Raw genomic sequence first — 12,443 nt, forward strand, 5'->3', positions numbered from 1 at the left:
TGGTATTTAAAAACCGTTCAATGCACGGAGATCACCAGTCCCTCACAGCAGCAGACTGGCATAGCTACTTATGTTGATGGGTATCTACAGTGGGCCCATTTCCATTCTATCCTTGGCAAAAGTTCTGGTTACATGAGGGCTGCAAAATTAGCCCATTATTTGTGATGCTATGAATGCAAATATTTAGTTTAAAAATCCTAGGCCATATTTTTCCATCAGAATGGGAAAGGGATCTCAGACTGCACATTACAATTATCTCCACTAAAGAAATAAATTAAAGGAAGAAAACTGCCTCTGGGTTCCTGAGTGTTTGCTCTCTAACTACCTGCATTGTTACCTTGTCTACTTAACTTAATTGGTACACAGCAGTTTTCAGCTAACATTACCCAATAAACACATCTTCAATAATGATTTACTATTCACACACTAACAAAAGAAGAAAAGTATTTCCTGTTTGCTATAGGAAAAAACCTCTTCAGCCTATTCAACTATTTCATTAACCTTAGACAAAGCCCCGTAATACATACTAATTGTGAGGACGTCAAGCATTTGCTCAACCTACCAGTGCTCTCAGACCTAGCACCTTTATTTTTGTTAGTTAAAGAGAATAGAAATATTCCCTTGAAATTAGCACTCAGTTGAAAAATGCTTTACCACTAAAAACATTCTATTTATAACCCATACTTTACCCTTGACAAAATGTTTCAAGGGACTCCATCTGTTTTAAAACTGCACTGCCACAATACCAACTATTGCTACAAGTAACTCTTCCAATTAAAAGAACCAGAAGTGATGAGAGACAAAACTAAACCTTTCCAGTTTGCTCCCTCCTTGTGTTTGGCAGCCCTTGGGCGTACTGTACAGTCACCTTAGCTGTTTCCTCTACACAATCATTTTCCCTTTTGTTTAATGTGTGCCTGTAAGCCCTAAACATTGGCAATGGGAATCAGAAACTGCCATTACTGTCAATGTCCAATTAAATGTTTTGAAGTCCTATTTGTCTTGATATGTAAAGTGCAGTGGGCTAGACAGTGACCCAAGCACTGGTTCCTCTGCACTGCTGCACTGGTATAAATCAGCCTTGAAGCTTACCCTTGGCAACCTGGTATCCCCACTTGGCACAATGAAGGTAACCAGCTCTATGTCCCTTCTGTCTGGCACTTAAGGTATAACAGCATATCAGAGGTGCAAAGGAGTTTCCCCATGACACCCTGCATTCCACTTATCTCTAGTTGTCCACCTTAACCTCCCAAAATTACCCACAGCTGTATTCAGTTGAAAACTGGTCCAACTGAGGATCTAGCCCAGCATGTCCTGCAGGCAGTGTGGTGCAGCAGATAAAGTCACAGTCCTGCAAATGTGAAGTCAGGAGTTCTATTACTGAATTTGGCATTGACCTACTCCATGACCTTGAGCAAATCACTTTGCCTTCCTGTCCTGTTCAAGTGACTGTTTAAAAGTGATTTCTATCTGTAGTTCTAAGGCTTTCAGCTACTGCATTTGACATAACATCTGATCTGCTAAAGCTGATAGACACTAAAAAGTTTTCCAATTACATCAAGGCTATATAGGTCGCCATAGAAATGAATGATATTTTGACTTGGAGAAGAAGTGAGCCAAGGCAACTACATTAATTTAGTTTAGAACCCTGTACCAGTGTGTTAGGGAAACCAAATCTTGTTTTTCATGTCTGATAATCCTTGCAATTCAACACCACAAAAATTAACATCCAGTTAACTTTAACTAAGTATTTACAGCCCCGTCTTCCTCCGGATGCATATGTATGTGGCCTCAGTCCCACTTAACACAGGGGCAGGACATGGAAGACCACTGCAGAGCACGCTTTCTTTGTGTCAGGTATATCCTTATCCCCAGGACTAGGTTTGATAGTTTTTACTTGTGGAGCTTGCATAAAGTGGGAGTTTTTTCATTGACTTCAATGCACTTTGTGTCTTGGCCATGGATAAGTGTAGTCAAATTGCATTGCTAGATAAGCAGGCCTCCTGGCACAGAATCAGGATGCTTGGGCTATGTTTCCAGAGTTGAACCACTTACCCGCATGTGAATCTGTTCTCCAACAGTGGGGGCACTTTCTCTTTTCCTCTTGACATCTAATAATTCCACAAGGGGACGGATGGTCATTCCCTGCAGCATAATAACGCATAACAGAGAAATCAGAGTCTCTTCATATCAAATCAGTAGGTTTTGTAATTCTACATCTTCCTCCGCACAGAATTATGGGTGTCAATGCTAAATGAGTGGAACGACCCAGTTTTTGCTGCACTGAGTATGGACTTGTTTCCAGGGAGAGAAGTCCCTCTTTCAACCAGTCTCTGCTAAGCATTCTTTCATCAGAAAAGGAAGCTATGCAAAGACAATGACAATTTAACAACTCATTTATCATCCACATTCTCTATTTGGTAACAGACAAGTCATGTTAATAACTGAGTCTCATCAATGGGAAGTCAGACATTTGTGGATCTTAAGCCCAAAGGGACCATTATAACCACTCAACCTGACCACCTGCATAGCAGAGGTGACAGATCTTCAACTGGCAGTTTCTGCATTAAGCCTGCAACTTTTGTTTTATAGAAGGAGCTTATATTTAAATACATTAATTGATGATGATATGCAGCACCCTGAAGAAGGTACTTGGTACCCTGCTGAGTACATTTCAAGATTTTCCTAAAATGAAGCAGATCCTCTGTTTCTTGATTTCTAGTTTAGAATATCATACATTAGAACTCATTACCCAGAGAGTCTGATTTTTCTGCCAGTACAGTAAGCTGATTAATCAATGTATCCAACTGGTAAAAGGTGGGAAAAGTTTTTCATCTGCCTCTTGACTAAGATAAGTTTGAAGGTGATGCTTTGATGGTAATATATTCTATTTTTTTAAACCTGCCACTTCATTAAATGACTTTTCTAAGAGAAGTTCACAGCAGAAATGCTACAGTAGCTGGTGTTCATGGCTCTTAAGTGTCACAAGAGTTGGCACAGAAGACAACCGAAAAATCTTTTTAATTGTGAGAAAATTAATGTTTCATTTTAATTACTAATATCAGTACAGAACTCATCAACATTCAATGTAAATAATATACATTTTACTCATTTAGAAATGGCACTTTGCAAATAAGGCAGCGCCTATGTAATTTGGACTCTTGTCTTTCCCTTGGGCTTGTTTTCATTTTAAAGTGACAGTCTGGAGTTTTGTCACCAAGACTCTTAACTTCACACGCATGCAAACACACACACACAGGGGGAGAGAGAGAGAGAGAGAGAGAGATAGTTCATTGGCTCTCATCCTGAGCCTTGTTTTGTTTTAGGTAAGGGGACCATTGGACTTATATAGGGGTGGGAAAACTCCTGCACCCTCTGGGCACAACTTGCCAGCTTGAGGCTTTAATTCAGGCTGTAACCTGACCCATGTGTATAATACATTATTGGTGTTGATCCAGTAGCTAGTGAACAAATATCTACAGTTCACACACACAAACACCTACACAAAAAACCTTCACAATTGTTATCTTTGTTAGCAGTTTTACCGGGGAGGTCACGGTCTGAATAGGCAAAGAGATTGAACTATAAATGGAGAACATGGCATTTAGTTTTTAAATTACATTGAAAAAAGAGAACAATGAAGCTCTTTGGAGGCATTCAAGACAAACCAAAGTCTTTTGAGGGCTTACGGGTGAAATGCCATACATCCAGGCCAGTCTGGATGCTGTTAGAATGTGTCGATTGCTTAATAAACTTTCACAAAACTATTGATCAGTCTAGTTCTGTCATGTAGGACTGGTGAGAATACTTATGTAATAGGTCAACAATGACCAAAATAAACTGGGTTATATAATGCATAGATATAAACATGTAGAGATAAGCCTAATTGCTTACATGCTTGGTCATTTTTGTGCCCGATACAAGCACTGCCAGATACATGCTGGGACTTCCAAGACAACAAAGTAGATCTGTGCTCTTGCAGCTGCTTGCATATTCCCACACCCCTAAGCACCTGCATAAGGGCCAAGGACAGTCTGCCCTACTGTTGGCTTGTTTTCACTCAGACAAGCTCTCCTCAGGTCAAAATCTGTTCCATTCCAAAAGTGTAGGCTCACTAGTTTAAGCAAAAATCATTGTTCCCCACACAAATAAAAAGCAGCAACAATAAGAGCTGGACACTAATATGGGGCAAATCCTTTGTTTCTTCTCATTTACTTCATAGGTAAAAATGCACCATGAAGAATGCATGGATACTGAAGTAATCATTCTGGGCTCATCCTGCACCCAGTGTAAATAGAAATATTCCCTTTGGCTTTCCAATGGCTGATTTTTAAAGCCTTCCTTCAATATTTGTATCTATTATTTTGATATGCCTTTTCTGTGTCAAAGCACATCATGCGATTGTTTTAAGCAAGTTTAAATATTTCTGGCTCTGGAGGTTGTCCTGGCTACATGATGCAATAGGTATCCAGAATGTGAATCAAGTTAGTCTTTAAAAACACTAAGTTTCCACTGAATAACTCAAGGTCACAGGGTCATTCTTCTGACACACACCCACAAGGAATTCTGTTTAACTCTCACCCTTTTGCATGGAGATGACATCACTGTTTGAGCCCCGAGGTTACACAAAAGCGCTTTCGCAGTCCTGAGAATTATTTTACGATGCACCCATGGAATGGAAGCGCTGCCTTAGAACAACCTTTGTCTGCGACTCAGAGGGCTCTGCATGAGCGGACCTGCCGAGTGACCGGATCTTTTCAATTTCTGACCCACATTTGCATCTTAAAACTTGTCAACCTGCATGTAACTACCCTTTCCCCGCCACTAGCCTATGCTCATGCCAATCAGCCTGCCACAGAGAACTGAAAATGATGCTTTTCAGTAGAAGTACAAATCCAGCTGCCTGTAAGACTCATTCCTAGGCCCAGGCCCAGGCCCAATGGCATATCCTACTCATAACTATATTTGCTCAGCTTGTAGTACATAATAGGAAGATGTAAAGAAGTCTTCTGTATGGGGCTAATTGTAAAAATAAAGCATCTGAGTGTGAATCACTATGCCTGTGCACAGACTAATTTGTGGGCAGTGAGCTGCAGAGTCCTGTAGGAAATAAGTAAAGTGAAAGCAATTCTCTCCCCAAGAATGTGGAGCAGGCATGAGGCCCATATGCACCTGTGGCTGTAGCCTCAAAACTTCACAGGCCCCAGCTGCTGTATCATACACAAATGGGAGGTGGTGAAAGGGAGAAGGACAGATATTGAATCACTGAATGGACCTTATGCATTTGGATGCAATAAAGTCTCTGGAAGCTACTCTAATTAGAGCCATCCTTTATACCGGCTTTAAATCTTGCCCAGTCTACATCCACATCGTAGAAGTGGACCACACCTGGGAGAAGTCAGGCACATTTGGACAACTCTATATTCTTATCGTAAACAAGAATATCAGCCTTTATTTCACACAAACATTTGTCTATATATAAAAGGCCCCTAACCCCGAACCTTTATAAAAACAGGTCAGTTTTAGGAGGCTTAAGTCTTGGTAATTCCTTAAGCAGAGAACCCCTAATTTGTACCACTAACTCTACTTCAGGCTGTGATCTGACATACCTAGTTTCAAGATAAGCTAAATAAGCATGCACATTTCAGAGAAGGCTGAAAACTGAGATTTAAACAGTAATCCAGTTGCAACTATTAACTTGCTATTGGTGCAGCATAATTCTAGCAAAAGGCTGATAGAATCAGGTCCAAAATCTTTTAGCAACCTAGAAGCTTCTAGGAATATTATCCACTAGATGGCACCATAATGCCAAGCCATGTTCTTCCTGCACATCCTTTTTTGTGAGGGGCATGTACTTTCCACAAGCAAAATAGGTTTTGCAAATCTCAGTCGGAACTAAAATTAAGAGGGAACGTATCAGAAGGGGAACTTAGGAATGTCAGTTACTCTTTTATCCCCTGTGAAACACTGAATGGATTTATTTTGGAGGAGGGCTTAACTTGAGGTGTATTTTACACTATAAATATGCACACAGTAGGACACCAGGGGCATTTTCAGGGAGTGTTTTTACACATGGTCCAAGGGTGGGAGGGGAGCACTTTAATTAGAGTGCCTCTCAGAGCCGCTCTAATTAAAGTGCCTGCAGTATCTCATGTATCAGTATCCCTGCATTTCAAAATGGCAACGGAGATGCTTTAACTAAAGCTATTCAAACAAGCTTTAGTTAAAGCACTCCCACCACCATTTTGAAGCATGGGGACACTAATACACGAGGTGCAGAGGCTAACTGGAGCACGCTAATTAGCATACTCTAGCAGATTCAATTAATTGAGTAATTACAGCGCATCGGAGAAGCCTTCCAACATGTCTACAGGCACCCCAGAGGTGTTTAAACTTCTTGGTCTGATAGCAAATTCAAGAACTGTTTTTTGCTTTGGTTTTTATTCTGTTTTATGTAAAAAATGTAGAGGCCTCACTTTAAAAGGGGAAGCTACACTACCTGCTCACCCATCATATTTTAGCCATTGCTTCTATGGATAGAACTGCACCAATGAAAGATGGGGCACACCAGCAGGGAGACACAAGTGTAGGCTCACTAGTTTTATTCTTGAATATATTCCAGGACTTGAGGGCTCGGATAGTAAAGAAGTTTTTTCCTTATGTCCAGCCTAAAACGGTCTTCCAGGAGTTTGTGGCTGTTGGACCTTGTCATCCCTTGGGGCACTCTGGTGAACAGGCGTTCCCCCAGATCCTGATGCACACCGCTTATGTACTTATAGGCTACCACCAAGCACCCCTGAGCCTGCACTTCTCCAGGCTAAAGAGTCTCATAGCTCGCAGCCTGTCTTCATAAGGCATGCTCTCTTGCTCTCTGATCATGAACATGGCTATCCTCTGAACTCTTTCAAGCTTCTCCACATCCTTTCTGAATTGTGGAGCCCAGAATTGTAAGCAGTACTCCAGCTGTGGCCTCACCAAGGCCAAGTACAGCGGGAGGATGACATCCTGGGTCTTGCTTGAGATGCATCGGTAGATGCAAGCCAGAGTTTTGTTCACTTTGCTGGCTGCAGTAAATGCAGGGGACTGAACTTGATCACCTGTGAAGCCCCTTCTGGTCCTTTATTCCTATATTCAATGCTTGTTCCCATTAGACTTCACACCCAATCTAAAAACTGTCAGCCATTTATCTGAAATAAAACACTGTCATGAACCAGGTAATAATTACACTGACATAGGTATTCTAACATATTGATAGCAGTTGTACCTGTACAAACACAGTGAAGAGAATGATGACTGTTGTTGCTGCGATGAAGAGCTTTTTTCTAGGAAAGTCAGGGAGCAAGAAAACCAGAGAGAAACATATTGCACCTCTGAGACCTCCGTATGCTATAATAAATTGGTCCTTGCTAGTAACAGTGTTCACATGTAATCTGTTCACAAAAAAAGTCAACACAAGAACCCCTAAAAAGCAGGAAACAAAAAGGGAAATTAGTAAACAGAAAGAAACCACAGTCATAATGGTAGGAAATATTTTTGGACAAATAGTTATTACAATGGGAACAACTTATAAATCAGTCCAAACTGTGCAGAGAAGAATTCGTCAATATACTATATACCAGATTCCTTCAGTGGTCTGAGTCACGGGACTGATGTTCACCGTGTCTTGTATGGGTCCCAGTATAACTAAAAAGCTGGACTCAATTACTCCCAACTTGGAAAAGACAGGAGATAGAAATGATTGGCCACCATTTAGTGGGCATGACGTAACAATAAGATTTTAAACTTCTAACACTATAGTAATTTCTCTGTTGGCCACTCTAAACATTGCATATTGTTCTGACCTATTCTAGAAACTGGGGTTTTGTAGAACAAAGTTAAACTACAAAGACAAGCTGACTATGTGGCTTATGTTCATTACAAGTTCCCTTGAACTGCTTTAGCTTTAAGCTATAGTTAAGGCACTCTAAACATTTCATATGTTTTCTAACTGCATTAACTTTGCTGTATATTCTAAAGTCCTTAATTCATAAAGATGTATATAGTGTGAACTTTAGGCTGTGGAAGATGTCACAGAAATCAATGCCGTTTATAATTATTTGCAAAGAAACAAGCTAAAAAGTGCAGTAGATCAAATCATGGAGCCATTAATATTACAATATTCCCTTCACAAATACTGTGTAAGAAATGTGCATGTGTATCTTAATTCCTAAGGTTTGAAATGCCTAATATCATTAAGCCAGGCATTACTCAAGTGAAGCCAACCAAACTTCTATAAACGGGATCAAAAACAGGCTCTTAAAGTTTGAAATGGTGACTATAATTAATTAATAACAATTCAGGACATAGGCATTTCCTTTTCAAAGATTAATGGCTTCTTTGAGAACTGATGACATAAGAATGTCATTGACGTCTGCTGGTAATTTAACTAGACCAATATTATTACTTTTTAATGCTTTTTTAAATGGTGTTTTAAAACCCTAAACCAATTTATTTGTTATATAATAAGCTTTAAAAACCATGCATATGCAATACCTATCCAGACACCTACATCCTTTTTACAACTAAGAATAATCAATTCCCATCACACAGAAAAAACAGTTTAAAAAAGAAATCTTGGGGTCTTCAGGAATAGTGAACTCAATTAACTTAACACTCTGGCAGTGGTGCATTCCCAGTTCTAGGAGCACTACGGTATTAATGCCAAGAAAAGCAGGTGATGATGAGAACTCCTGTTTCCAAATGGAGTCTTCCATCTAGCTGACAATAACATTTTTAGTTCAAACTAATGCCGCATTTCACAAGTAGAGATGAGCCAAATGAAGCTAGTCATTTACAATCAAATTAACTTCAAGTGCTACCATTAAGTAGGAGTGGTTGGTAACAGAACTATTTCTTAGGTCATAGAAAGTGTAGACCTTGCACCAGATCTGTATTTGGTTTAATGGGTGCAGCTCTATTAATTTTAAAGGAACTATGTTTATAACAGCTGCACATCTCAGCTTTGTGTTCCTTTACTCCTTCCATCCTCAACTCCTTTATGGTTTTTAAGCTACCTCAAGACTTGTCGGTTTGTAGCAGTGACACGATTAATCATTTTGGCCAAAATATTTTTTCTCTGGGAGATACACTGTGGCAAAAAGAAGACAGTTTCTTTATTCTTTAGATGATGCTTGAGTCCTGGTGGTGTGACACCACTCTATACACCTCCTGGGACTGATGTTTCTCTCACTCTGCGGGCTTCAAAGGATTTGGTTCTGATTTAACCCAGTGTAAGCAAGGATAGATTCAGGATCTACTGCTATGTCCTGGCACCTGATGCATGAAGGCCACCTGTTCCAATAGCAGTAAACATTTTTCATCATAAAGACCTTTTTTCAAGAGCTTTATTCTCAGTTTAGGGCCTTTGAGCTGCAAGAAAAAACACTAGTACATGTTCTGAAGCTGTAAGTGAAAGGGGCCAATGCAGGCTACAAGATATCCAAGCCCTTCATCTTCTAATAAGGGACATGGGAAAAGTGAGATTTAGGTAGAATTTAGGCACCTCACTCCAGACATGCAATCATAAACGCTGCATGCCCCCAGCAGCTGGGAGGGCACGGCGGCACTGGTGGCAGTGGAACGACGGCAGCACAGCGGCGGCTCCCGCAGACATCACCGGCGCTGTCGGAGTGGGGGGGAGTGCCAACCACTGGTTTTTCATAGGGGGTGCACCATCACACTCAGGGGGTGCACATGCACCCGCGTGCACCCCCTACTCATCGCCAATGCATGCAATCCTAACTCCTTCCCTCCACACACAGCTGCCGCCTAGACCTGAAGACACTTAAAGTCTGTGGACAACTAACTTTTTTACTTCAAAGTTCCTTTGGTACCGAGAGTCCTGCCTCTGCACAGGCCCACCACTGCCCCAGTCTGAGAACTGCTTGGGATCCAGAAACCAGGTGTCCCTTTGCCTAAGCTCCCTCAGGGGCCCAATCTCAGAAGTGCTCTCACACAGATCTACTAAAGTAGTTCTCCACTTTGTTAGACTTGAGGCACCCCTTGGAAACAGCCAGCTCTGAGTTTTCACTACAGAAAAAAAAAATAGTTTTCACTCATTTTCACTTGTTTTGTTTCTACAGTGAGTTGTTTCTCACTCTGAGTTTTCACTCGTTTTTTTACTACTGAAAAAAATAGACCAATTTTTTGTCACAAAGAACTTAGAAAGATCATAACCACAGATTTCTATTTGAAATCTCTGAGTTTATCTTATGAATTATGTTTCCACACCTAACAGTGCTAATTTGCATAGCATCCTGCAACACCCTTGAGAGGATCTCAAGGTATTCCAAGGTGCTGCGGCACCCTAGTTGAGAATCACTGGTCTAACACATCCCTCCCAAAGGATTGGGCTTCTCACAAAATGAAGTGGCGGGGTTACTGCTTTCCCTCCCTGCTCCAATAATTCTTTCTGTATTTTACATTACATATTGCTTTGATAAAATGTGTGTGGATTCCTTGGACCAGAGACCAGAAACCAGGTCTCTCCCCTTCTGACTGCCCAAAGCATTAGACTAAGGAGCCAAGCACCCTTTTGTGCTCTCTCCCTGCCCCAATGAACCTTGGATTCTTTTTTGGACAATTTCAGCAGCACGACAGAAAGCGGTGCTTGCTCTGTCATGCCCAAAATAGCCCATGGAGCTGTGGGTCTAAGCATGAACGATGCGTGCTCCCCGAGGCTGGCAGGGCACAGCAACTATTCGCAGGCAGCGGCAGTGGTGGCAGTGGCAGGGGCATGGTGGCAGCGAGCGGGGAGCTCCCGCAGGCGGCCGCAGCAATGGCAGCAGGAGGTGGTGAGCACTGACCAGTGGTTGGCAACAACCTGCAGATGTCACCAGCAGCGGCAGCCAGGGGTGATCAGGGACCGCCTGCAGATGCCACTGGCAGTGTCAGCGGGGAAGTGGGGGTGGTGAGCGGCGACTGCTCGCAGGAGCTGCCAGTAGCATCGGCAGCACTTCTGTCAGGGGGTGCACCGCCAATCTCAGGGAGTGCACATGCACCCGCGTGCACCCCCTATGCATTGCCAATGTCTCTAAGAGATGGGTATGGTGGTTTTGAACCCCCACAGGATGGTGAGGAAATTCAACCTGAATGGGAACAGTCCTTCCTCTTCTCATTGTACTTGAGAAGAAAAGCCTGAACCTTGCTTAGGTAAAAGACACTCCCATCCTCCGAGTACCCCTGCTGGTATGCTGATTTTAGACAGCGTGCTGTCTGTCTCCGATCACATTCAGAAGTCCCTAAGTCCCCACATTCACTTTATAGTTTGAGGTTCACAAGGGAACCAAAGCCCTGAGGTAAGTGCGGAAGCAGAAGACCTGAAGGAAGTACAAGGAGGAAGGGGAAACAGGAGGTTTCTTCATTCTTACTGAAAAAGTAGGGCAATTGGCTAGTTACCTCAGGTGTCTGTACATGAATGCATGGAGCCTGGGAAACAAACAGAAAGAATTGGAAGTCCTCGCATAGTCAAGGAAGTATCATGCAACTGGAATAAAAGAAACTTGGTGGGATAGCTCGCATGACTGGAGCACCGACATGGATTGGTACAAACTGTTCAGGAAGGACAGGCAGGGGAGAAGAGGAGGAGGAGTTGTATTTTACATAAAAGAGCTGTATGCTTTCTCAGAGCTCTAGTGTGAAACTGGAGATAGGGCTGTTGAAAGTCTCTGTGTTAGGGTCAGAGAGAAGAGCAACAAAAGTGATGTTGTAGTGGGAGTCTGCTGTAGACCACCAACTAGGAGGATGCAGTAGATAAGGCTTTCTTCAGACAACTAGTGGAAGTTTCCAGAAAATAGTCCCTGGTTCTCATGGGGGATCTTCAATCACCCTGACATCTGCTGAGACAGCAATACCACAGTGCGCAGGCAACCCAAGAAGTTTTTGGAGAGAGTTAGAGACAACTTCCTAGTGCAAATGTTGGAGAGACCAACTAGGGGCCATGCTCTTCTTGACCTGCTGCTCACAAACAGGGAAGAATTGGCGGGGGATGCAGAAGTGAATGGTAACTTGGGCAGCAGTGACCATGAGATGATGTAGTTCAGGATCCTGAAAAAATGAAGAAAGGAGAGCAGCAAAGTAGGGACCCTGGACTTCAGAAAAGCAGACTTTTACTCCCGCAGGGAACTGATGGGCAGGATCCCCTGGGAAGCCAGTCTAAGGGGGAAAGGAGTCCAGAAGAGGTGGGTGTATTTTAAAGAAACCTTAATAAGGGCTCAGGAACAAACCATCCTGATACACAGGAAGAGTAGCAAATATGGTAGGTGACCAGCTTGGCTTAGCAGGGAACTCTTCAGTGAGCTTAAACACAAAAGCAAGCTTACAAGAAGTGGAAACTTGGACAAATGCCTAGGGAGGAGTATAAGAATATTGTCTGGGCATGCAAGGCAATCAGGAAGGCATGCAAG

The 12,443-nt window shown here is 42.3% G+C and overlaps 1 protein-coding gene across 1 annotated transcript in view; it reads right to left on the bottom strand.

Moving 5' to 3' along the window:
* LOC102368371 (sodium/hydrogen exchanger 2-like) overlaps positions 1 to 12,443 on the bottom strand; it is a 66,247-nt gene that overhangs the window by 26,078 nt on the left and 27,726 nt on the right. The window contains exons 5-6 of the mRNA XM_006026989.1: positions 7,265 to 7,461; positions 2,056 to 2,145 (exon numbers count right to left, since the gene is read on the bottom strand). Coding sequence (XP_006027051.1) covers positions 2,056 to 2,145; positions 7,265 to 7,461 — 287 coding nt within the window. The remainder of the gene's footprint in view (positions 1 to 2,055; positions 2,146 to 7,264; positions 7,462 to 12,443) is intronic.

Source organism: Alligator sinensis, unplaced genomic scaffold, assembly GCF_000455745.1.
Source record: "Alligator sinensis unplaced genomic scaffold, ASM45574v1 scaffold666_1, whole genome shotgun sequence".
In the NCBI taxonomy this organism is placed as follows: domain Eukaryota; kingdom Metazoa; phylum Chordata; order Crocodylia; family Alligatoridae; genus Alligator; species Alligator sinensis.